This window comes from Sceloporus undulatus, chromosome 3 (genome assembly GCF_019175285.1).
Source record: "Sceloporus undulatus isolate JIND9_A2432 ecotype Alabama chromosome 3, SceUnd_v1.1, whole genome shotgun sequence".
In the NCBI taxonomy this organism is placed as follows: domain Eukaryota; kingdom Metazoa; phylum Chordata; class Lepidosauria; order Squamata; family Phrynosomatidae; genus Sceloporus; species Sceloporus undulatus.
Genome location: NC_056524.1, coordinates 181,994,288 through 182,019,616, shown reverse-complemented (window position 1 = coordinate 182,019,616; position 25,329 = coordinate 181,994,288). Strand labels below are relative to the sequence as shown.

The window sequence follows — 25,329 nt, the reverse complement described above, 5'->3', positions numbered from 1 at the left end:
TTTTTGTATCTCAAAAACGGAATATACTCTCCCAACATCACAAGGCTCATCGGAGTATTCAGAAAACTAAAGTCATGACAAGAAGGCTAATGCAGTAGCAAGATGAGATTGAGACAATTACTGGAAACTGTCATTTGTGCTCATTTTGCTCCAAGTAATCAAAAGAAGCCACTTATATTAGATACCTGAAGTGCTATGGGAGAATTGGGTGTAGATTTTTTTAAAATACAATTCTTACACAATTTGTTTGTTAAGACCACAAGAAGTGTGACAAATAGGCTTAAATCAGTTTGCTTACTATGGTGTACCAAGATTGTATAGTAGGCCCATGGTATCTGCTGGGGGTTGGTTCCAGGACCCTCCATAGATAACAAAATCCATGGATGTTCCAGTCCCATTAAATACAACCACATAGTGAAATGGTGTCCCTTATATAAAATGGACAGGACATTACGAAGCAAACTTTCTGAAGCAACTACTTTATTATATCTTCAGATTCCCACTGATGTGGGTCAGTCCTTCAGAATGTACAATAAAGGGGGGAAATTTTGTGTGCATGATCAGTTAGGTTGATGGAGCATCTGGAAAATTGTATGGATAGAATCTAAGGACTTTTAAAAGAGATGGTTCTCTGCTATTGTTATAGCAATATATAAGCCAAGGTGGTCTATCACATATCTTATGAGGCGTTTGTATCTCCAGATATAGACAGGTGTCCTATGTGTATAACATCTCAGTAGCAGACAAATATTGGTAAACTCTGCCTCCACAGTGGTAATTTCTTTTTATGTTTTAATTATGTAATTATATGTATAATTCTAGTACTCATGAAATGCTATACAGTGTGCATAAATGTTTGTTTCTGTTTCATGAAAGGAAGATATAGTGTAAGATCTCTTTAAAGTTCATCTCTTTCAATATACTTAAAGGCTGAGTGCTTTGTTTTAGTTAGACCTCCTCTAAATATGCTCTTGCTGGTGTTAGCTGGAATGTATTAAACACTAAACCAATACTCTGTTGTACGGGGATTTGTTGCAGTGTATAATACCTGGGAGTACAGAACACTACACCCATTATGAAATAATTACTGGGATGGTTCAGATGCTTGGGATCCCATGTGACATTCTGGAATTAGAACAACATATTCTCAGATCTTTTAGCTGTGTAACCAAAACTGTAACTTAACATAAAAACATTTCCTTACCTTTTCAGATAGCAAGTGAGTAACATTTTGCCGTTGTCTTTTTTGAAAGCACTCGTAAATGTCAAGCAGTCTGGAAGCTAATACTTGTTCACAATTGAAGAGAGAATGGTGACTGAATACAATGCTTGATATATTAAGATCTAGTTGATAAATCTTGTTTTCCTCTCCTGGCTTAGCTATAATACATTTTTCTAATTCAGGATTCATTGCCTACATTAAAAAAAAATCAAACTTAGTTGAACAAAGTTCACCTGTCCACCATGTCCTAGACAAGGACATTCACCAAAACTCAGTGTCAAGGTAAGGAGTGCACTCATCAGACAAGCAACTGAGGGTCAATGGAACTCTGAACGGGCTGAAGAGGTCAGCTGCTGAGATAGGAAAAACCATCATGTGACAACAGACACTGGACACACTTGCAAAGCTTTATGGACATGTGGTGAGAAAAAAGACATTACTGAAAGAAGCCCATATCAAAATCTATTTGGAGTTTGCCAAAAACACATGGAAGAGTTTATTTGGTCCAATGAGCTCAAAACTGAACTTTTGGGAATTGCTATTATGTGTGTACAAAACCAACAGTGCTCACTGCCTTCAGAACACCATTTTCACAGAGAAGCATGGTAGTGGCAGCATCATGATGTGGGGATGCTTTCCCTCAGCAGGAACTGGAAAACTGGTCAAGAATAAAGCCAAGATTAATGAAGCTAAATATTATAGAAGAACACAAATTTCAGATTACAATGAACCTATGATTGGGACAGATGCTCACTTTCCAACCATCACTGAGACAGTGGATCATAACATTCTTCATCTCTGCTTCCATCTATTGACAAATATTTGTTCAATTTGCAAGATCCTTGTTGATGCAAACAGATCCATGCTGAATGGTCCCAGTCATTTTAATAAGTCTGTGAATACTTCTGTATGTACAGATCACTGTCCCAGATGTATTATGTTCCGATTTAGGTAATCCACTTCTATATTCTTTTTTCCTTGCAGATTCACTGTTCTTAATGATATCAGGTGATTCTCGGCATACCAAAACAATTTGTCGACTCCATCATCAAGGGCATTGATTTCGTTCTCCCTTAATGATTTATGTAAGCCGAACCAAAAAGTTGTCTGTCTGGACTTGTACATGCTGCTTCTATAAGTATTGATATAAATGTCTGTTGTTTTGTATCCTAAACATTTTTTCGTATTAAGTGTAGTTTTCCAATCAGATTCTATAAATTCCTTAAACATTTCTGGCATAGGAATTTTTTTTCCCATTTGCAGTTTGTTTTTTCAAAACTGATGCTATCTTATTTTATTTTATTTTTTGTCATCTGTTTGAGTATTGTCATTACATAACCCTAAAGTCAGCAGTACTCTCTTTAATATTTTTTGGAATGTGTCACAGGTGAACAAACTAACCAAACTCATTTTTATTATTTCTTCTTCATCTGTACAATATTCATCTGCACTTTAAGTCTCATTTATGATTTCCTGACCAGTTTCATCATCATCATACTCTATTTCCATGCCTTCTAAATGTTTTCTCATTTTGTACTCTTTTTAGGTTTGCCATCTGCTAATGCTCCTTTTTCATTTCAATCCGTGTTGGCATAATGTACAGTGTGCCCTTTTTATATGCGGGGGATCCATTCCGGACCTACCCACGTAAAAAAAAAACCTGCATATGCTCTACCATTGAAAGTCATGGGGCTTGTGCATGGCACGGTGGCATGGCGGTGCAGCGGTGCACACGCACCATGGGCATGCACCCCATTAAGCTTAATGGGATGTGCCGCTGCTTGCACTCCCTGCAAGCTCCCTCACAGCTTTCAGTGTATGCTGAAAGCCACGTATAGTGCGCCGCGTATGGCGTGGGCACACTGTATATTCTTAGGTAGACCCTCCTTAGTGTTTGCTGTTTTAATCAATTTTTTAGCACCTCTAACAAATTGTTTTCATCTAAACATTTGATGCTGATGTAAAGCTGACATTCATAAAATTATATTTTCTATTTAATCTCATCAAATCTTGTATTTAATTGGTCACAGTTTCTTTAATTCCTTAATAACTGCCATTTGGTTGAACATATTGCCACCAGCTGTTCCTGTACTGACATTGCACTTAACTGCCTTTTTGCTGCTTTCTGCAGCTACTGGCAGCTTTTCTTCGTACTGCCTGAACGTTGCTCTGCCTACTTCAGTATTTGCCCTTACAGCATGGCCATATTCAGCATTGGCTGCTCCCCCTCCTTCTGGAGTTTCTGAGCAATTAAAATACTGGATTATTTCTGCAGTATGTTTTGGACCAGAATCACAGAGTTGGAAAAGATTACAAGGACTATTCAGTCTAATTCCCTGCCATGCAGGAATACACAGTTACTATGGCCACTATACTCTGCAACTGTTCTGTTTTAAAATCTCCAAGCCCACAGCAGATATCAGAGCCACTGATGCTTGAGACATACAGTAGTCCCTTCCCTTGCGCGGGGGATCCGTTCCGGACCCCTTCGCATAAGGGAAATATCGTGTAAGCTCAAGCCCCATTAAAGCCAATGGTGCTTGTGCTTGCGGCGGCATGCACACCATTACTCTTTCCAGTGCATGGCGCCATTTCTTCCAATGCGGCTTCCAGCATATGCATAAGGCGCACTCCAATGCGGCTTCCAGCATATGCATAAGGCGCACTCGCGTATAACGCAGGCACACTGTACAAGGAAAAACTTCAAATCCAAAAAAACCAAACAAACATGTATTCCTGGATACCTATGCTGGCCATACAGCAAAATATAATAAACCAACCATCATGGGTTTATTAGGCCAACCAAAAGGTGCAAACTACTTTACACTAGTTTTAAAGCTTACTGCCTTTTTCATCAGGCAAAGATTCTGAAAATCATACAGAAGAAGAAAAGTTACAGTGTCAGAGTCACTAGCATGCATCCTGTTTGAGTTGCTTGCTTAGGTTGGTGTTTATGGTGGTCTTGAAAGAAAGTTGATGCGGGTAGAGGCCACACCTCTTTTTGGCCAGGAGGGGACTGAGGACAAAGGCAGTAAAAGTAAAGCAGTAACATTTCTGTTTCCATTAGCAGCCACAAAGTAGTGTCCTTGAAATCTAGGGTTTCTCTATCCTAAAATTCAGTGATACAGGAGAAAATTGAAGGGAGGGAGAGTGGAGTACATCTGAAGGGTCATCGGACTCCTGCCTTTGGTTCTAAGCAGCAAAGGATAACCCACATTGCTGCTGGAGAATCCATACTAAATACAAGTGCTGATTCTAGATAGTTAAAGTTTGACAACAGCTACCATACTGTGTTCAACAATGTTCATTTTATTTGATTCCATAATGGTGGAGCTCCTTCCCAATTTAATTGCTAAGACACTACTGTATGTAGTATACAGAGTACAAGAAAACATTATAGCTGAAACATAACAAAATGACATGATATAATACTGAAATTGGTTCAGTTCCTTCTAATTTAGTGGTATAATGCACAAGTCCTGAAGAGTTCCTCCCCACATGCATTGTTGTGAAAAGGTAGAACAATGATTTCACACAACATGCTAGCAGTGTTTATGCACCTGTGTAGTATCTCTAAGCAAGGTCTATCAAGCATTTTCTAATGAAACATCCCAAGGCTGTGAGGAAACAGTAACAAATGGAAACAGACAAACCTTCCTGTATGTTGTCCTTAACTGTATGTCAGTCTCATTAGGAAAAGATACTCTGTAATTATGTGATTGTTTGATAGGTGAAGGTAGTGATATTAATTCTCCATTTTCTTCAAACCAGTCTTTCCCCTTGATAAAGATGATTGAGATGCATAAAATATATAAACAAACTGTTATTTTTAATTGAATTATTTAGAAATGCATATAAATAAGAAAAACTGTACATATACCCCTTCTTCCTGAAGAAGACGATTTTCCATTTTGTGATATGTATTCCTAGAAATATAAGGTTTTCTTGGAATGTAAAATCCTTCATCTTCTAAGTTTCTTGGCAACATATTCTTTAGTAATTTAGATCTGTGTATAACTGGGAACAATCAGTATGATTTTAGTACTGCACAGAGAGAAAGAATAAATCCTCAGTTATGTGTTCTCCCTTCTTTTATTTCACTTTGAGCATTGACCCAAGAAATAACAAAGAGACCAGAATAAATGGTATGATAGCAAATCCTACTGTTGCATCCATCCCACATACAATGAGCTCTCAACTGAGTATTCTCTCTTTCCAGCTGTTGCTCCTCTTTAATCTTTCCACCTCTACAGAACAGTGCACACTGACATGAAATCTCAAGGAAGTTTGAAACTTCTGTAATCTTTTCTGAAGGTAAGCCTACCCATTGCAATAGAACTATGCCAATAATTTTTGAGACCTGTTGGCAAACAGGCATGGTCACAGCAGACATGAGCAGAGCAAATGTTGTCCTCATATTCAAAAAGGGAAGGGAGAAAGGACCTGTGCAACTACCAACTAGTTAGCTTGACATCTAAACTAGAAAAGGATATACAGCAGGTATTCAAGTAGTCAGTCTGTGATCATTTAGAAAAGAATTCTGTAACTACTAAGATCTAGCAGGGATTTATCAAAAACAAGTCATGTCAGGTTAATCTGATACTTCTTGTTTTATGTAGTTAACAAGCTTAACAGATCTACTGATTTCAGCAAGGCTTTTGACGAGGTTCCCCACGATACTCTTCCAGTCAAATGTGGGCCAGACAATACTACTGTCAGGTGAATTTATAAGTAGCTTATGGACTGAACCCTGTTTAATGGTACCTTATCATCCTGGAAGGAAATGAACATTGGTTTTCCTTCTGGGATGTTTGTTTTCAGCGATGGAGTTGGAAACAACCAGCAAGGTTGTAACAGTCAATGTTACAGCCAAGCATAAAAGAAAAGACTAACGGAATATTTAGTATCACACGAACAAACAAGACTCCAACTGTTATAAATTACAGAATAAACACAAAACAGAAAGAATATGATAGAGCAATAGTCGACCCTAGAGACCGGGAGATCAAATCCTCAGTTCAGGGTGGAGAGGATGCTTCCGCCTTCATCGCTGAAAACAAACATCTCACAAGGTAAGCCAATGTTCATTTTTCCAGTGATAGAGGGGGAGCATCCTGTATACTTCCTGTGTGTTTGGAATGAAAAGAGGGAACCAACCCGTTACAGGATGCTTCCCCTCCACTGCTGGAAAATGATCGTGCTGGTTCTTTCCTTTGTTGAACATCTTTATAAATGGCTTGGGCTGTGTCCACACTGCAGAAATAATTCAGTTTGACACCACTTTAACTGCCATGGCTCAATGCTATGGAACTCTGGAAATTGTAGTTTGTTGTGGCACCGGACCTAACAGAGATGGTTAAATACCTCACAAAACTACAATTCCCAGGTTTCCACAGTATTGAGCCATCACAGCCAAAGTGGTGTCAAACTTGATTATTTCTGCAGTGCAGATGCAGCCTTGGAAAAAGGAAGAGAGGACCTGCCATATTTGGAGATAATACCCCAGCGGATAGATTCAAGATTCAACAATTACCTTAGCACACTGGGAAGCTGGCTCAAAATTAACAAAATGAATTTCTACAGGGATAAATAAGGCATTATATTTAGCCATTTACTACCTAATTTGATACCATCTGCAAATTTGATTGGCATGCCCTCTCCTCCTTTATCCAAGTCAAATGGCTGGATGACCCTTGCAGTCCCTTTCACTTTTACAGTTCTATGATTCTTTAACCTACTGGAGAGGTGAATGACATAGTAGTTACTGGTTCTGATACTTGCCCCTTTATATATCTATACAGTGGTGCCTCGGGTTACGAAAGTAATTCGTTCCGCGGCCGCTTTCGTAACCCGAAAAGCCTTCGTAAGCCGAATTGCCATAGGCGCTAATGGGGAAAAGCCACGATTCCGTGCGAAAAAGCCGAAAAAAGCACCAAAAGTTTTTTCGTAACCCGAAAAAACATTCGTAACCCGGAACAATAATTCCCTATGGGATTTTTTCGTATCCTGAAAATTTCGTAACCTGGGTATTTCGTATCCCGAGGTACCACTGTACATCTGTAATATCTGTAAATCAAAAATAAAAAGCTGTAGACTAGTCTGCAATGCATACTCTGTAATTACCAGAAACTGCATCCCAACTTTTCAGATATCATTAGCATTATATATTGTTGTGTTGTTATGTGCTTTCAAGTCATTTCCAATTTATGGCAACCCAAGGCAACCCTATTATGGGGTTTTATTGACAAAATTTGTTTTCCTCTGAGGCTGAGAGAATGTGACTTTACCTAGTCACTGAGTGGATTTCCATAGCCAGCTCTGTTCACCAGAGTTGTAGTCCAATGCTCAAACCACTACAGCACGATGGTTTTCAGCATATATATATGCACTAACAATGAGGCTTATGACAAATACTCACCTTTGCTAACACAGTTCTTAATATCTGTTGGAAAACGTACAGGATACGCAGATATCAAGCATTATGCCCTACATTTGATTGATGATGTACTCATATGAAAGACAACAGGGAAGTCTGCATATGAATGCAACTACAAATGACAAAATCTTCATTTAAAAAAAATAGTACAAGATGTTACTTCTGTATTTAATAAATGAACCAAGCAGACTACCTCCTCATTACTATACAAATATTTATAGAGACATTTGTAAAATGAAGAACAATGTCATATTTTGAAATCCAACATACCTGGGAAAATGCTTGGTACAAAGAGATAATCACATTGTTTTTCCTTGTTCAGATTATTGTCTTCAAACTCAGCAGGCTTTACTTCAAGTAGTTCTGGCAGTATTTCTTTCACATGGTGAAGCAGTGGGGTTTGTTCATTTAAGTCACAGACATTTTGAAGACCGTTATTTATTGATTTCTGTTGTGTATGCATCATGAACAAAATCAGTATGAATTACTGAATTTGGAGAAAAGTAGGCAAATGACTTAGATAAAAAGATTAGAATGGATAGAAGTAATTATTGGATAAAATATAGTACATTGTATTCGTATACAGTAACACCAGAGTAAAAGTATTATTAGAACCAAGTAAGAGGTGACAAAATAACATATTCTGGGTTGCTGCGGGGGTTTTTTTGGCAGTCTTTCAATTTGTCATAACAAAAGTAATGTCTTATATGTTGCCTCTGAGTTGTTTCTGATTTCTAATTTATAATTATTTCTAATGGATAGCTAACATTTTATGGCATTTATCATACTTAACAAAAACCGTACTTCAACTTCTTTTGACTTACACCATTGCAAAAACTGAAAGTGCTCCCCCAAAATTTACCATAGAAGACAGGCAACCCTTCCAATAGAAAGATGTCAGAGGTGCTGGGACCAGGACATTAAGTGAAGAAGCATCCAGCCCTCTGTCACCAGCAAATTGTAAAACCCCTCCACTGCTGGGGCTGCCTGGCTTCTATGATAAGTTTTGAGCAGTTGTATTGGAAGACCAAGGGTGTATCTACACTGCAGAATTAAAGTCGTTTGACACCACTTTAACTGTCATTACTCTATCCTACAGAATCCTGGTATATGTAGTTTGGTGAGGCACCAGAGCTTTCTGACAGATCGGGCTGAACACTTCACCAAACTACAAACATTTAACATTCAGTTAAAATGGTGTCAAACTGTTGATACATCCTATGTCTCCCAATGCAGAATCTCAGATGTTATTTCACTAATCCTGTGTTCACACAGCAGTGGGTAAGCAAGAAAGTAAGTAGCCATTCCAATTGTTTCCACTTAATTCTTTACAGGTTACTAAGATTTTAAATTGAGGGGCTAAGTGACAGCTGACGGAGAAAGTGTAAAAAAGCAGTTCCCGGTTCAGATTCAATAATTCATAGCATCTCTCAATAATAGAGAGATGCTATGAAGTTTCTGTGTCTATTTAAACAATCAAAGTGAATACTGCACATCAAAAAAGTTTATTCACATACCGTATAAACTTGACTATAAGAAAACTTAGGGGCATGAAGCAAAGGATTTAAAGGATGAAGCAATGCAAAAGAATTTACAAAATTCCAGTAGGCATAACTGTTTGTGTTAACACTAAAGGCTGGATGGATGAGAGAATAGACGGGAGTCAGTGCTTCCAGGACATATATGCTCTTGCCTTTCACCAGTGGATTGTTCCTCTTTAAACAGGGGTTAAAATACAGTACTTACATTGACCCATGGATAAGTCGACTTAGGTTTTTTGGGTCAAATTTTTGACTAAAATTTCTAGACTTATACATGAGTATATACAGTAATTTCTGATTTATAGCAACTCTAAGGCAAACCTATCACAGGGCAAAATTTATTCAGGGGAAGTTTACCATTGCGTTTTTCTGGCTAAAGAGCCGATGTGGCGTATAGTCATTTGAGTGTTACTGTAGACTGGCAGAAAAAGAGACAAATGAAAGTGCCTAAGAGCCTTCAAATATGGGGGAAATCTTCAACAAGAGGGGATCTGATCCACTATAAAAATTTAATGTAACAAGAATTAAAACAATGTAAATGAAAAGAGCAATACCTGGTCAACACTTGGATCAACTTCTTCCAGCTTTGAGTGGTCTTCAAAAGTTGATGTAAAAAATGCCAAGCCCTCATCTACAGGAGCTTCCTTTTAAGACAGAAAAAAAGCTAAGTAACTTGAAAAGAGCTTATCATTAGTCAGATCTCTTGTCTCCCAAATTTTCTTAGTAAGTCCTAACATCCATTGGTAACACCACATCTTCATGAGGTGCCTCTTTTCTGCTGTGCCTTTTCTCTACTTCTGCCTCATCCAGTTACTAGAGCAAACCTACCAAAGAAATCACTGAATGTTAAGTCAACAACAACAACAACCTAATCAAAATGGTTATATGTACTGCCTCCAGAATCAGACAGAGCCTGTATCCCTCTAAATACCAGCAACAAATATTATGGGTGCTATTTCACTGTAGTCCTGTTTGTAGGTATCTTAGAGCACATGGCTACCCACTGTGAGGACTGGCCTTTAGTTTAATCCAGCATGGCTCATCTTATGTTCTTAGATTATGTTCTTTTTTGCTGTTATGTGCCTTCAAGTCATCTCTGACTTATGGCAATCTTAAAGTGACCCTATCATGGAGTTTTATTGGAAAGATTTGTTCAGAGGGAGGTTGCCTTTGCCTTCATCTGATACCAAGAGAGTGTGACTTGCCCCAAAGTCATCTAGTGGGTTACCATGGCTGAACAGGGATTCAAACCCTGGCCTCCACTGTCCAGTGCTCAAACCACTAAACCATGCTGGCTCCCTATATATTTTTTTTACTTTATATACATTAAGAACGGGCGACATTGAGTTTTCACAATGTAACAGTACACATTAAAGACAAAAGTAAACTTTTAAATGAAGTTGACTTGATGGCACATGTAAAGGCAATATAATTGGAATTCAAACATTCTACAAAAATGTGCTCATATTGATTTCATAGTACTAAAATGAATATAAAGAACCTTTATTACTCCTTAGAGCATTTTATAAAAGCTTTATTACCTCAACATTCACTTCAGGGTTGTTTGGGTATCCTTCAGTAGGAACATCCTGGTTCTCAGAAAAAAATTCTTCTTGTTCTGTCTAAAATGAAAGGATATCTCAGTGCACTTTTTAACAGCAAAGACGATTAAATAAAAACTCAGATTACTCATAGGATTCCCATATCTGGAACTTGACTTATTTTTTCTGAGATAATCCAAAAAGTGTGGTGAGGAACACGAGCCTTTTAAATTGGTTGAATTCTCCCCCTTTAATAGAAACATAAATACATTTTGTTGCAGGTTTCATCTGAATGCCAACTTACAAGTTCAATTAAAAGTATTCATTACCTTGATAGTTTTCAGTTTCCCTCTTACTCTATGCCGCAATGCTTCAGTTACTATCCCTTGCTCAACATCAGTCGCAACTAATATTTTACAAAAAAAAAGACTTTTAAGACACATTTTGCAACAGAACTCTTACACATTTTCTGCAATAATTTATATAGATGATAATGGAGTCTGAAACACATGCCAGTAATCCAAACTTTAAATGGTTTTTCAAAGTTCATTAAGTATTAACTTCTGGGCTTTTTAATCTGAAACATACTCATATGTCAAATTTAGTCCAAGAAGTGTAGAATGATGCACAATAGTGGTGCATAGAATGCATGCCTTCAAGTTACAATTTTCTTTTACAACAGCCGGCAATTTTTATACATAATACTATAAAACATACTTGAATATTGTAATTTTGCTCCATATTCAACTACTACTGATGAAAAATGGAATGCTTAGGAAAGGAAAATGAAAGTTTGGCACAAATTACAATCCAATTTAAGACTCCGTTGCAAAAATGCTGTTAAAATTCAATATGGTAAGGGGGGAAAACTGAACTACCTTTATGTGGATCTTGTTCCAGGGCTCCTTTCGATCTGAGGCTAACACCACATACATCATCTTCTGTTTGCTACATTAAACAGGGAGAAAGTTGCAAGTAAATATTTATTTTAGTTTATTTATATCCCACCTTTCTCCTGGGGTGGAAGAGTTTCCTATATTATACAACTTATTTCATTATAGGAAAAAACTATCATGCTAAATCCGTAAACATGCCAGTCTCACATACACTTAATGATCAAAATCCAAAAACATTTAAAGCAGAGTGGGCAACAGCCAATCACTGGAGGCTGAATTTGCCCTCCATGAGATCTTAGAGAGCAACACATTCCACACATCCTGCTGCACCCCCTAAAATAAAACTTTTAAAGGAAATGTTTTTGTTTCCAATTGCCTTTCAAATCCAAAGGATGTTGGGGCAATTTTACTATGCCTCCTCACCTACTGCTGTTTTAACTGCAGGAGACACCTCTCCAACTTATGTATGATCTAGTTAAAAAGAAGTCTTCTCCTGCCCTAAAACAGCTTGGGGCCAAAATATGGCAAAACCAACCTTATAGACTTAAGGTACTGGATGAGGCCTGCAGGCTGCACTTTCCTCACTTGTGATCTGTTGTGTTTGTGGAAAAGATGTCTTTTCACCCAGTCTATGGATTTTTGTTTGGATTTTAGAGGTTAGGATGAAGAATTGTTAATCATTTACAATCGGAATAAGCAGCAGTATTAAGAGCTGTTAAATCACTCACACTCAGATCATACTTGTGATCAACTTCAAAAGTAACAAAATGAGTAATTTTTATTTTACGTAACTGATACCACTTCTCTTAATAAATTCAAAATCTTTCCTGTGAGGGATAAGTCTAAAATGACAGTAAAATTATCAGCTCTGTCTCATTATTACCACCACTATTAAACAATATCACCTCCTAAGCAAACCCTTTCATTTAAAAGCAGCCCAGTCTCATGGACATGAACTGTATATAGTTGCTGCAAGGGGAACAACCAACATTGGAGGACATGTCTGAAAAGAACTTGAAACAGATAAAGACCCTGGAGATCTAGAATGCTCAGATGTGCGCAGGAAATGGTTCCTGGACGATATCACACGGGAGGAATGTCTCTCAATTTTGAAAAAAAGAATAGAAAGTAGAGCGAATTCGAAAATGAACACTATTACGCGAATGGTTGTCAAACGCACAGAAGAACACAGCGCCCACCCCAAAGCCAAAGTAGTGCAAATGCAAAAGAAGTTATGAGTGCATACCCTTTGTAGTCTAGAATTTGAATTAGCATCCCTGCACATGCGCAGTGAGGGCAGAATCGGATCATGACCTTTTTACACTTCCGGTGGGGCTTGCTTCTGGTTTCCATGGTTTTGCCTTGTTTCATGTTATTTGATCATTCTTTACCCTTCATTTCACATTATTATGCAATTCACATTACTTGTTCATTCATCACCCCTTATTTCATGTTATTTAGGCAATTCATCTTATTTAGTCATTCATTACCCTTTATTTCACGTTATTTAGGTAATGCACTTTATTTGTGCATTCATTACCTCTCATTTCATGTTATTTAGGCAATTCATCAATTCAAAACTAGTCGAAAGCAACCTTGTGCTTGGTTTGAGCATTGGACTATTACTCTAGAAGGCAGGGATGGAATCCCATTGGGTGACCTAGTGCAAGTCATACTCTCTCAGCCTTCTCAGAAAAAAGGCAATGGCAAACCCCATCTGAATAAACCTGCCAGGAAAACTCCAAAAGCGGGGTGAGGGTCTCCAGATGGTTGTGTGTGTGTGTGTGTGAGAGAGAGAGAGAAAGAGAGAGAGAGAGAGAGAGAGAGAGACTGTGTCTGTGCCTTTAAGTCTCCAGCTATGGGGGGAATGGGGGAGAGAGAAGAAGTCCCTCCCAGTGAGCTTGTGGGAGGCCTGGGTCCTCTCTGGTTCACGTTACGCATGATTGCATTCAGTATGACACTGGATTATACTTCCAATTTCAGTCATGTGATAACAACCCCCTATGAAACAGTAAGGAAGACTCTAATCTGCATTTGGCAGTGGCTGACCAAATTAAACTGATGTGACAAAAAAATTCAAGTATGAACAATCAGATAAAAATCAAAGGAGAAGAAACTCCAGAATTTCAAAACAGTAGATGATGCATTAGATCTGGGATTGCAGCAATAGAAGGCTAAAATACTGAGTACTAATGCATTAGAAGTGCAAGCTCATATAAAAGCTCTTAAAGAAAACTTCTAGACAGAATGCCTACTCCATTGTAAACAAGATATGAGCAGACATTCATAAATAATAAACTCATTGCAGGTGTCCAATGGCTAATACAATCAGATGGCTAATGTAATTCAATGGAAGACAGTCAAAAGTCAAGATCTAACTATACTTGTAACAGCAATGTTGCATCACCTCCAGGGGAGGAGACTGATTGTTGACATAAACAAGGTTCACTAAAGATCTATCATCTCATTGGACCAGATAGGGCAGCTGGTAGGCTGGGCAGAATATAAATAAGGCAAGAAGAGACAGAAGTCACACTTGCATTGGCAGTCTCCAATCTATGAAGATTGTTTGGTGACAGCTGTGCTGTTTTGACCTGATAAGCTGCCCAGATATGTTGACAGATACTGCTGGTAAGGGAAACAACTAGGCTATGCGAAATAGATATATCTCCCATTATGAATGTAATGGATGCCCATTATGGATGCTTATAGATATATAACAATTGCAGCTAGATACTGTAATGCTCAGGGAGTGTTGCCCTTGGAGTGTTGCAGTGTTGATGTTACCTCTATCCATCTGAATTTCCCCACCGTCACAGGTTGCATGCCCAGGAGGGCAGAAGGTAATAAAGAGACCCCAGACAGAATACAGATTTGCTGGCAAATGTCAAAGGACTTTCAATTCTAAACAGAGAGAAACCATGCTTGTTCAACATAAATTTCATTACATGAAATGTTAAGAATCTGAGGGTCCCTAATGAATGAAAATAGATATTGTTTAGCTTAAGAAATTGAAAACCGATGTTGTCTTTCTACAGGAGAGTCCTCTTGATCAATTATGTAAAGATCAATTTTGTAAAGACTGAGTTATAAATGTTTAAATTTGTGAGAATTCAACAAAAACAAAAGGCAGCACAATTCTTATTTACAAGAATGTCCCACTTCCATTGGTTCAGACTGTTGCAGACATAGATCATCATGTTCTTATATTCAAACACATAATCTTGTTAGTCTGGAAAATCAGTATGCAAAGGGAACCTGTAGCAGTTTGACTATAAATGAAGGAAAGAAGCTGGTAGCATGAGCTTTCATAGACTTGAGCCTACTTTCTCGAATGCATCTAAAGAAGTATAGTATAAAGTCTACAAAAGCTCATGTTGCCAGCTTCTCTCTTTCAGTTAGTCTCAAAGGTGCTACTAGATCTCTTTGCATATAGATTTTCTTATACTGTTTTAATTCATTTATATGGCTCTAATGTGGATCTCACACAGTCTTTCATTTCAGTGACATCCTTGATCCTATTTTAGACAGGAATATTTCCCCTCATAAATTAAACCATTTGGTCTGTGACAGGATTGGTAGCCAATTGGAGTATTTTACATCTGAGAAAGAGGGGGAAGAAATGCTTCTTTCATCTATACATCAAAAATATATTCACTTGGATTATTTTATGTTTGTTCTACATTATTTTAATATGTGAACTCTTCCTATATTTACAACATTTATTTTTTCAGACCATGATCCAACAGATTGTAAAAGTAGCTCAGGTCCTCTTGGTTTTGGCATCTGAATGTTTCTCTGCTTAATAATGAAAATGTATAAAATGCAAATGGACTCCAAACTTTATTATTAATAAAGACACTTCTATTTAAGCAAGTGCTCTTGAATGGGATGCATATATAGCCTATACGGGAAGGAAGATTCTAGCATGTTTACATGGCCAAGCCATAATTCAAACCCTGGTCTCCAGAGTCATAATCCAATGCTCAAATTGCTGAACCACGTTGGCTTTCTAAATATCTAAAGTATTCAACAAGAATATACTCTCTCTTATCTGAAGTATGACTTGTGTTTGGAATCACTACTATGTGCAATTAGACAAAAATCTAATGATTTGAGGAAGAAACAGATAGTGCCTCCAGAAATTTCTGCTTTCAGGCTTGGCATACAATATCTTGTCTGTTACAGCTTGACCCAAACAGTCATGTTAAACTAAACTTGTATGTCACTGCCATACAATAATGGGTGAATTTAAGAAACAAGCAATTCTGCTTTAGATTTTATTTATTTATTTATTTATTTATTTTTGTAATATGGTATTCTTTTATTTTGATTGCAAACAGTGACAGCAGTTTATATTCTACTCCAGAAACTCACCTTAACCTGTGGAATTATTAATTAATAAGATAAGCAATGTAATTTTCATAAGCCCAGCCAATTATGACAAAGTTATGATATAAAGTTTATAATATAAGATTAAGTAGGAGAGCACTTTTTAAAAAATTACTTTAGTAAATGGCATACGAAACTCTGAGGAAAACTGGAAGCACATACCTTCTTTCTAGCACTTTCCTCTAAAGAGATCATTTTTCTTGCAATTCTTTTTTGAACTTGTTCTTTCTAGATAAGCCAAAAAGAAATCATTTTAACTCATCATCTAGAAGACACATTTCATAAAAGAAATTAAACAAATGAAATTGCATACTTTAAAAGAATGGAATCTCATACTCTACTATGTTGAGCTCACTATCCATTACTATGGTTACATCTGCATTGCAGAAATAAAACAATTTGACACTGCTTCAACTGACATGGCTCAATGCTATGGAACTCTGGGATTTGTAGTTCTGTGAGCTATTTAGCCTTCTGTTAGAGGGCTCTGATGCCACAACAAACTACAAATTCTAGGATTCCACAGTATTCAACCATGGCAGCGAAAGTACAGTAGTGTCAAACTGGATTATTTCTGCAATAGGAGGGCAGCCTATACTTCAGTAAATTACAAACAATGACATACTGTCTTTTAAACAATTGATTATATTGTTACAGTTCCCATTACATGTGAATTTTCACCATATTGCTATTTTGCTTATAAATAGGGAGTGATATCAGATATTTACACACAAATGGGGCACCTATTTGCTTGCGGTTTGCCTAGCAATTCTGCACAAGGGCTGTGTAACTAAACACACTGGAGAAATAATCCAGTTTGAGACCACGTTAACTGCCCTGACTCAGTGCTAGGGAATCCTGGGAACTGTAGTTTACTGTGGCCCCAAAGCTCTCGGTCAGAGAAGGCTAAATGCCTCACAAAACTACAGTTCCCAGAATTCCCAGCACTGAGCCAGGGCAATTAAAGCAGTCTCAAACTGGATTATTTCTGCACTGTGTTTTAGATCAGAGAGCTAGTGTGCTTTGAACATTGGACTGTAACTCTGGAGACCAGGGTTCAAATCCCTGCTTGGCCGTGGAAAACTATGGAGTGACTTTGGGAAGTGCCACTCTCTCAGCCTCAGGGGAAGGCAAGGGCAATGCCCCTCTAAAGAAATCTTGCCAATAAAATCCTATGATAGGTTCATTTTAGGATCTCTGTAAGTCAAAAATGACGAAGTCACAACAACAACAGATAACATACTTGGTGAAACTTCTGTTGTTGTGTGCCTTCAAGTCATTTCCAACTTATGGCAACCCTAATGCAAGCCTATCAGGGGGTTTTCTTGGCAGAATTTGTTCATATGGGGTTTGCCATTGCCATCCTCTGAGGCTGAGAGACTGTGACTTGCTCAAGATCATCCAGTGAGTTTCAATGGCTAAGTCAGGTTTCGAACTCTGGCCTCCAGAGTTGTAATCCAAAGCTCGTACTACACCATAATGGCTCAATATATCTCTTAAAAATTCAGAAACCCTTTGGGTATTGGAATACTATAAAACTAACACAGGTGTTATATAAACCTTCATGATTTCTTGTGTTGTTGTGTCAAATTAGTGCATTCTAAATATTTAAAAGGACAGATAAGAAATTCTGAAACCTTGTCTTTTCTTTTTCTGCTTTGCTTCCAGTCATGAGCTTTCATTTTTTGTGGCAAAGAGGCAGACATTCAGCAGGTGCTGGTTTCACAACACGAATATTTGTTACTACTGAAATCTGCACTTGTTGAATTTGTGATTTTTAAATATCTGTTTATATTTGAGGTGGGGGAATACTAGTTTTCCATGAAGTACATTGTCCCAAAACTTCAGCCATCAGCTAAAGAATTGTCATACAAACAAGCTGTTACTGAGAACTACTTAATATAAAGTTATTTATAAATGGCGCAAGATTTAGAGAAATATAAAGCCAACAAATCCACGGCTTTATTTAGTAAAATATAAAGGTAATATATCAACAGAAATTCAGGATAACTGTTGTAGTTATCTGGAAAATATGTATATGGTAAAAATATGTCTATTAATACAATACTGTGTAATCTAGAATAAAGCTATTTTAATGTGTCTTAATATTTGTAATTTAATTTTCACTGAATTTGATATGTAGCTAAGAATAGTTTTCATAGCTTGCCTTAGCTTTTCTCTTCGTTGATATTTCTAATTTCTCGTCAGAATCCATTTTTCTTTTTAAAAACTGGATTAAATCAGCAAATATAGAAGCTGTAAAAATATAAAATATCAAAATTGAGTGTGATTGACAAAAATATATCCCCCGCATTAACATAATTTCAGTTCACCGTGCATTAACAAACCATGCATATATATATATATATATATATATATATAATACATGTCCAATAGATAGATATGTGTTTATATATGTTTATATGTTTATATATATATATATACACACACACACACGTGAATATATATATTAAAATAATGTCCAATAATATATATACACACTCTCACACACATATACACATACATATACAATATGTGTATAGCTATTATATATCAATGTTTAGTGTGTGTGTCTGTGCCTATCTATTATTGGACATTATTATAATATACATGTGTGTGTATGTATGTGTAACTTATATATATATATATATATGCACACAGTATATAGACACAAACACAAAACACACACACACATGTATATATTAAAATAGCGTGTGTGAATACAGTATAGATTTTATACATACATATATTTATGCGTATATATGTACAATATATACAAATATGTATGTACATATAATATAGAAAAACAACATCCAACAATACAAACACACAAATTACACACACACACATATATAAATTATGTGTGTGTGAATATAGATTTTATACATATGTATTTATACATATATGTGTACAATATATATTCATATACTGTATATCTATACCTATATAGATATAGATATCAGTGGTTCCCAAACTGTGCTCTTTAAGAGATTTTGGACTTCAGTTCCCAGAAGCCTTAGCCATGTTGGCCAATAGTCTGGGATTCTGGGAGCTGAAGTCCAAAATCCCTTAAAGAGCACAGTTTGGGGACCAATGATATATATCCACCCCTGTACTTTCTCTGAACAGCAGACCTGCCTATTCCCTCACAAAGAGAGAAGAACTAACCCTCCTCCTCCTTTTGCTTAAGGCTGGGTGGTTTATCTACTAGAGCAGCCCCAACTCTCGCGAGAGGAGGAGGAGGACGGAGGCGCTTTCACCTGGTCGCTGCTGCAATTTCCAAATCTCGCGATGCCTGGCTGAACAGACCCCCAACCGTCGCACCGTCTTAAATTCACTTCTTCTGTGGGCCTGTGGCTAGGCAGCAGAGGCTGTGAGCTGAAGGTGCCATAAGCCCCATTATAAGAAACCCCCTCTGGACCTTGGCCATAGCAAAGCCAGCCTTCAAGGGAGGCTGGGCCAAGCAAATAAATAGGGAAACAAGCCAGTGGAAAGGAGGGGGTCCCTTTTAGGGGACATAACTGGACACAGACCCAGCGTCCCAGCCCTAGAGCAGGCTTTCCCTCTTTTCTCTGCTGCCTTGAGCCTCCTCCTCCTCCTCATCCCAGCATGGGCAGGAAGAACCATATCCCTGATGGGTAAGTATCCACAGGAAGGAATAGGTGGGGAGGGATTCAGAGAGAGAGAAAGGAGAGAGCACTCTTGCACCAAGGTGAGTATTTGCCATTAGGATCTGGGCTGTGTCCACACTGGAGAAATAACCCAGTTTGATACTGCTTTAACTGCCCTGGCTCCTCTGGGCCCCACAACAAACTCCAACTCCCAGAATTCCATAGCAAAGAGTCAAGCAGAGTTAGAGTGGTCTAATTATACATGGATACAGTGGTCTAATTGTATATATTTCAATACCAGCCATAGTTCAGAGTCCACTCAGGCTTGCATCCTTTGGAGGTTGCTAAAATGAGTACCCAGCTTGTTGGGGGCAATTAGCTTACCGCTTAGAGACTGCTTAGGTGATATGAACCGGTATACAGTTGCCACTCCATTTGTGCAACCCTCGCTTACTCACGAGGATCAAGCAGAGGTGATTAAAATGGGGTGCGCACCTGGAGTGCATTCCTGCAGCCGCTTGCAGGCGTGCGCCCTCCCTCATTCAAGCCTATGGGACTTGAATATGTGCGAAATTCCATATTCATGGGGGGTTTATGCCCACGAAAACAGAGAGCTGACTACATGAAGCTGCTATTGCTATTGCAAGGATTCCCAGTTATCCTTGAGTCAACCTTGGAGCCCTCTGAGATCGAACTCACAACATTGAAGCATTTTAATTGGCATTTTAACCAAGGCGCCATCAGGGCTCCTAGTCATGCAAGGTAAGTATTTACAACGAGGAGGAGGAGAGACGCAGCTTGCCATCCCACTGGTGAGTATTTTACCCCACACTTCAGTGAGACCAATATTTTCACGCAAACAGATAACAAGCCACGCCAGTTTGCCTCATTCCTGTATTGTGCCTATATGAAAATATCCAAGCACATCTTCTAAATGGAAATCTAGTGGAGTGATGCAACGTGCATATTGAATGAAGAAGTTTTTTAAATGTAAAAATTAGATATCAAACTTATAAAGGAAGTGTTAGAAGATAAATAGAAGCAACATTGCTAAACAGCAGAAGGAATTACATTATGATAGTTCCAAGGAATAATTTGTTGTGACACAAAACCTCTTCAATTTGGTTTTCTTTTTCAGTTGTCCTCTACTGTTTCCATATCCCATCCACATTCATGTAATCTTCTCTCAAATTGTCAGCATAATCTATGCTTCAGGATTTGTGTATGTGTGTGCTTTCAAGCTGACTGTCAGCTTATGCTGACCCCATTAATTTCATAGGGGTTTTTTACACATGGAAGAGGTGGTACTGCCAGTTCCTTCCTCTGAAATATATCTACAGCAGATAGTACTTGTTGGCTTTCTCCCATCTAAGTATTAACCAGGACTGACCCTGCTTAGCTTCCAAGATTAGGCAGGATCTGGTACCTATAGGATAGTTATCATGAAGGACACATGGAACGAAGAGCCATATGAAGATGAACCCCAAATTCTAAAAAGTGAGGTGGAAACTGCAATAAGAGAAAAAGTGAAAAAGAAATCACCAGGAACATATGCTATTCCATTCGAACTACTGTAATTCACATTGACAGAGTCAACTCTAGTGGTAGCCAACATATGTCAACAGATATGGAAAACAAAATGATGACCAACAGATTGGAAGTGATCAATATACATCCCCATCCACCAAAAGGGAGACACAAGAGACTGCAGCAACTATAGGACCATAACATTGATCTCCCATGCAAGCAAAATCATGCTCAAAATTCTACAAACATAGACTCCAACCATACATGGAGAGAAAAAATCCAGAGGTTCAAGAGGGATTCGGGAAAGGAGGAGGCACTAGGAACCCATTGCAAACAAAAGATGTCTAATGGAGTGCAGAAGGCAATTCTAAGAGAAAATCATTATGTGCTTTATAGACTACTTTATAGACTATAGCAAAGCCTTTGATTGCATAGATCATGGAAGGCTATGGAATGCCCTTAAAGACATGAGAGTGCCAACACATCTGATAGTCCTGAGGAAGAATCTGTTCTCAGGACAAGAGGCTACAGAACACAGAGAAACAGAATGGTTCCCAATAGGTAAAGAGGTCAGACCAGGCTATATACTTTCACTCTCTCTGTTCAACTTGTATGCAGAAGATATTTCAAGAAAAGCAGAAGAAGGAGGAGTGAAAATAGGAGGAAGGAATATCAACAATCTAAGATATGCAGATGACACCATAGTACTAGCAGAAAACCTCACAGACCTGAAATATTTACTAAGGAAGATCAAAGGAAGAAAGTGCAAAGGCAGGCTTAAGGTTGAACATAAAGAAAACAAAAATAATGCCCACCGAGGACCTACACAAGTTCGACCTAGTCTATACAATGAAGAAATAGAAATAGTAAAAGAATTCCATACCTGGGATCAAACATTGATAGAAATGAGGACTGCAGTCAGGAAATCAGAAGAAGATTAAGAATGGGGAGGGTGGCTATAAAAGAACTAGAAAAGATTCTAAAGTGCAAATATATACAACTGAGCACAAAAGTTAGAATTGTACAAGCCATTGTATTGACTGTTATCATGTATGGATGTGAGAGCTGGACAGTTAAGAAAGAAGGTAGGAAGAAAATCCATTCATTTGAGATGTGGTGCTGGAGAAGAGTGCTCCAAGATTAACACGTGTTAGTTATAGTCTCAGTCAATGGTTTATAGTAAGTTCTTTAGATCTCTTTTTCTAAGTATCTCTGAAATCAAATTTGAGGTGGTGGGTGAAGAGTTTTTGTGAAGTGTTAAGTTGCTTTGTGTTTTGATAACTTCATATATTGGAATGTATATACTTTGTTATTTTTCAAAAATAAAACTATGATAGAATACTGCCTCATTTGTTGTTTTTAGACCCTGAGTTCATAGCTCTGGTACATATACAGAGTGCTGTGTAAGCAGATGATTTCCCTGTTCATTTGACAATCTGTGAAGAGCCCTACATGTGATAGGAAAGCTCCATTTGTATGTGCAGATGGATCATTTTCTTTTCCCCACTTTTCATTTTATTCATTACGTCACAAGCCATATCTTCAATAATAAATTCCCTTGAGTGTATTGGCAGAAAAGTAGAAAGTGAGTACAGTATATAAACATAATAAATAAATGTAGAGTGTTTCCTTTTATCTATCAGAAAACTCAGCTTGAAAAGTCAAACAACTTCATTTAAGATACCTCACCAATTCATCATGCTAAATTTAATTAATCTTAGCTTCGATATAGTGTTAATCTGAATTGACAAACCAGAATCAGAGATTATGATATGAAATGGATTTGCTAACTGCATCACCATGCTGGTTTGCCTTCTGTTCCTTCAAGTCGTTTCCAAATTGTGGCAACCCTAAAGCAAACCAGAATGGGGTTTTCTTGGCAAGATTTGCCTTCATCTAAGGCTGAGAGAGTGTGACTTGCCCAAGATCACCTGGTCAGTTTTGGTGGCTGAACAATGGTTGGTTAGTTCAATCTGCCTTCAAAAGCTTCAGCATCATGGAAATAGGAGTACTTGTTTGAAGCAATGTGGAAAGAAAGAAACATGCAAGGAGTTCTAAACCATGGTCTGGGTCAGCTTGGCATGAAAACTGAATTGTTCAAAATTCTTCAGATATTTTCAGAGTTGTTTATTGCTGTGATAGGTCTAGCTCCAGTCATGCTTTGAAATCTGGATAGTCGTACAAAAAAAGTATAGAAGAATGGAAGGTTTCCTTAAGGACAGGGGGATTTGCACATTGGGGAAAAACTAAAAACAAGAAGTAGCAGTCTTTATTCAGTTCTGAAGGAAAAAAATATTCTCTTTATTGAATAACATATATGTATACACACATATGCACACACACACACACATATTTTTAAACGATACAATAGTCCTCAGTAAAAGGGGACATTCCTCACATATTTTGTTGCTGCTGTATTTAAAGGACCACATACACAACTATGTACAAGCACATTTTGTCTGAACTTGAAATAAAACACCACAGTCTTTGAATTAATCTCAAGAAAGCTCTGATCCCTTATTTTGTGTATTTTTTTGGCAAGCTGATTCAATAAAAGTTGCCAACTGTACCTCTGTGTCCCTTTATTTCATCTATCACTTATTGGGTTTTTTTAAAAATTTCTTTTATTCAGTTCACTCAAGGGTGAACATTTAATTTCATAGAGGGGAGGGAATCAATATGAAAGGAGTTAGCACTTTACCTATTAGCTTTTTCTAACACAGTCATTCTATTTGGAGTCCAAATGAGCACATGGTATACATTCCATACCAGTTGCATACCCACCAGTTAGATGGCTCTTACTGTTATTGCCAGTATGTTTTTCAACATAGTTATATTTTGGATTAGCATACCTTTAGCGGTCAAGAAGGAGCCCATTAAACATTCCACCAGAGAAATGCTGCACATTCTGTATGCCAGATATTGGGGAGTGGAAGAAAATAGATTTCATGAATAACGTTTAAATCTGGGCGAGGGATTGAAGGATGAACATGAGCAAATGCTTACTCTTAAAGAACTTGAATATATGCTTTAAACAAGGTCTTAGCTAACCACTTCGAACTGTAGCCACATAGATAATCTCAGATTATTTAGTAAAGCCAATAGTGAAGAATGGTGAGTTGCAGTCCAAACCATGGGAAGTATACACATTCCCCATCCCTCCTTTATTCCAAAACAAGTGTACTTGGAAGTAAGTGTTGCTGATAGAGTGGCAATAATTGTACTTGTGGAGATTTTTGTCACTAAATACAGTTTAAGAAATATGTGCTGAACATTTTTAATCAATTGTTCTCATATATTCATATTTTAAGTCTGTTTATTATCACAATTTTCCAACCCTCTTACTGGAACAGCAACGACGGTTTAATTTAAACATTTTAACTTCAATAGTTTATTAGCAGATGGTAATGGTTAGACCAGTATCTAGTGTCAGGTGCTTCTTTTTAATTATCTATTTTATAATGCAAAAAATGCCATTGAGAAACAAATCCTTCAGTTAGCATAAGTTCAGTCAAAACAGCTTGCTTTAAAAGAGCACTTTTTAAGAACAATTATTTATACTAGTTGCCATAACATCTGAATTGCATTTTGCGATTTAATTTTCTGATTTAGTCCTATATTAGTTTAGTCCTATATCCCTATATATAAGCTACCAACTTGTCAATATAATTCCCAAGGTTTTATTGAAAGATGTAAGTCATATCAAAGCCTAATAACTTTGGCTTGTTAATATTAGAAAAGATTAAAACATGAGTTTTTCTAATACAGTGAATCCTTGTTATCCGCTGGGGTTTGGTTCCAGGACCCTCCCTAGATAACAAAATCCGTGGATGCTCAAGTCCCTTTAAAGACAATGGCTTAGCAAAATGGCATTCCTTATATAAAATGGAAAATCAAGGTCTGCTATTTGGAATTTACACTTTTTGGGGAATAGTTTCAAGCCGTGAATGCTTGAATCCATGGATAAAAAATTTGTGGATAAGGAGGGCTGACTGTACATAATGTTTCACAGTGGGTGCATTCACATTTGAGTTTTTGTAGCAAGGAGATCCGGAGAGATTCGATGTTGGGATTCTGAGTCAACGTTCACAGTTTGACAGAATCAAAGTTTGTCATGATCGAATCTCCCCATGGCAATTTAACCCTATTGACATTCACATTAC

General features: G+C 37.5%; 2 protein-coding genes across 9 annotated transcripts in view; one reads left to right on the top strand and one right to left on the bottom strand.

Annotated features, from left to right (window-relative positions):
• The window catches only part of CC2D2B (coiled-coil and C2 domain containing 2B), a 70,324-nt gene extending 50,897 nt beyond the window's left edge, over nucleotides 1–19,427 (bottom strand). For 4 of the 7 annotated variants that reach the window (XM_042459250.1, XM_042459254.1, XM_042459255.1 and 1 more), the window contains exons 1-11: nucleotides 19,197–19,243; nucleotides 18,196–18,284; nucleotides 16,191–16,256; nucleotides 11,619–11,688; nucleotides 11,070–11,146; nucleotides 10,741–10,821; nucleotides 9,754–9,843; nucleotides 7,929–8,106; nucleotides 5,103–5,239; nucleotides 4,876–5,001; nucleotides 1,205–1,414 (exon numbers count right to left, since the gene is read on the bottom strand). In XM_042459250.1, the coding sequence (XP_042315184.1) occupies nucleotides 1,205–1,414; nucleotides 4,876–5,001; nucleotides 5,103–5,239; nucleotides 7,929–8,106; nucleotides 9,754–9,843; nucleotides 10,741–10,821; nucleotides 11,070–11,146; nucleotides 11,619–11,688; nucleotides 16,191–16,256; nucleotides 18,196–18,243 (1,083 nt within the window). In that variant the 5' untranslated portion in view covers nucleotides 18,244–18,284; nucleotides 19,197–19,243. Of the gene's footprint in view, nucleotides 1–1,204; nucleotides 1,415–4,875; nucleotides 5,002–5,102; nucleotides 5,240–7,928; nucleotides 8,107–9,753; nucleotides 9,844–10,740; nucleotides 10,822–11,069; nucleotides 11,147–11,618; nucleotides 11,689–16,190; nucleotides 16,257–16,341; nucleotides 16,433–18,195; nucleotides 18,285–19,162; nucleotides 19,174–19,196; nucleotides 19,244–19,288 lie in introns of those variants that run through there. The other 3 variants (XM_042459251.1, XM_042459252.1, XM_042459253.1) reach the window with 3 other exon arrangements.
• A 113-nt stretch (nucleotides 19,428–19,540) lies between these two features.
• The window catches only part of LOC121926351, a 46,788-nt gene continuing 40,999 nt past the window's right edge, over nucleotides 19,541–25,329 (top strand). For both annotated transcript variants that reach the window (XM_042459277.1, XM_042459278.1), the window contains exon 1: nucleotides 19,541–19,666. In XM_042459277.1, the coding sequence (XP_042315211.1) occupies nucleotides 19,638–19,666 (29 nt within the window). In that variant the 5' untranslated portion in view covers nucleotides 19,541–19,637. The remainder of the gene's footprint in view (nucleotides 19,667–25,329) is intronic.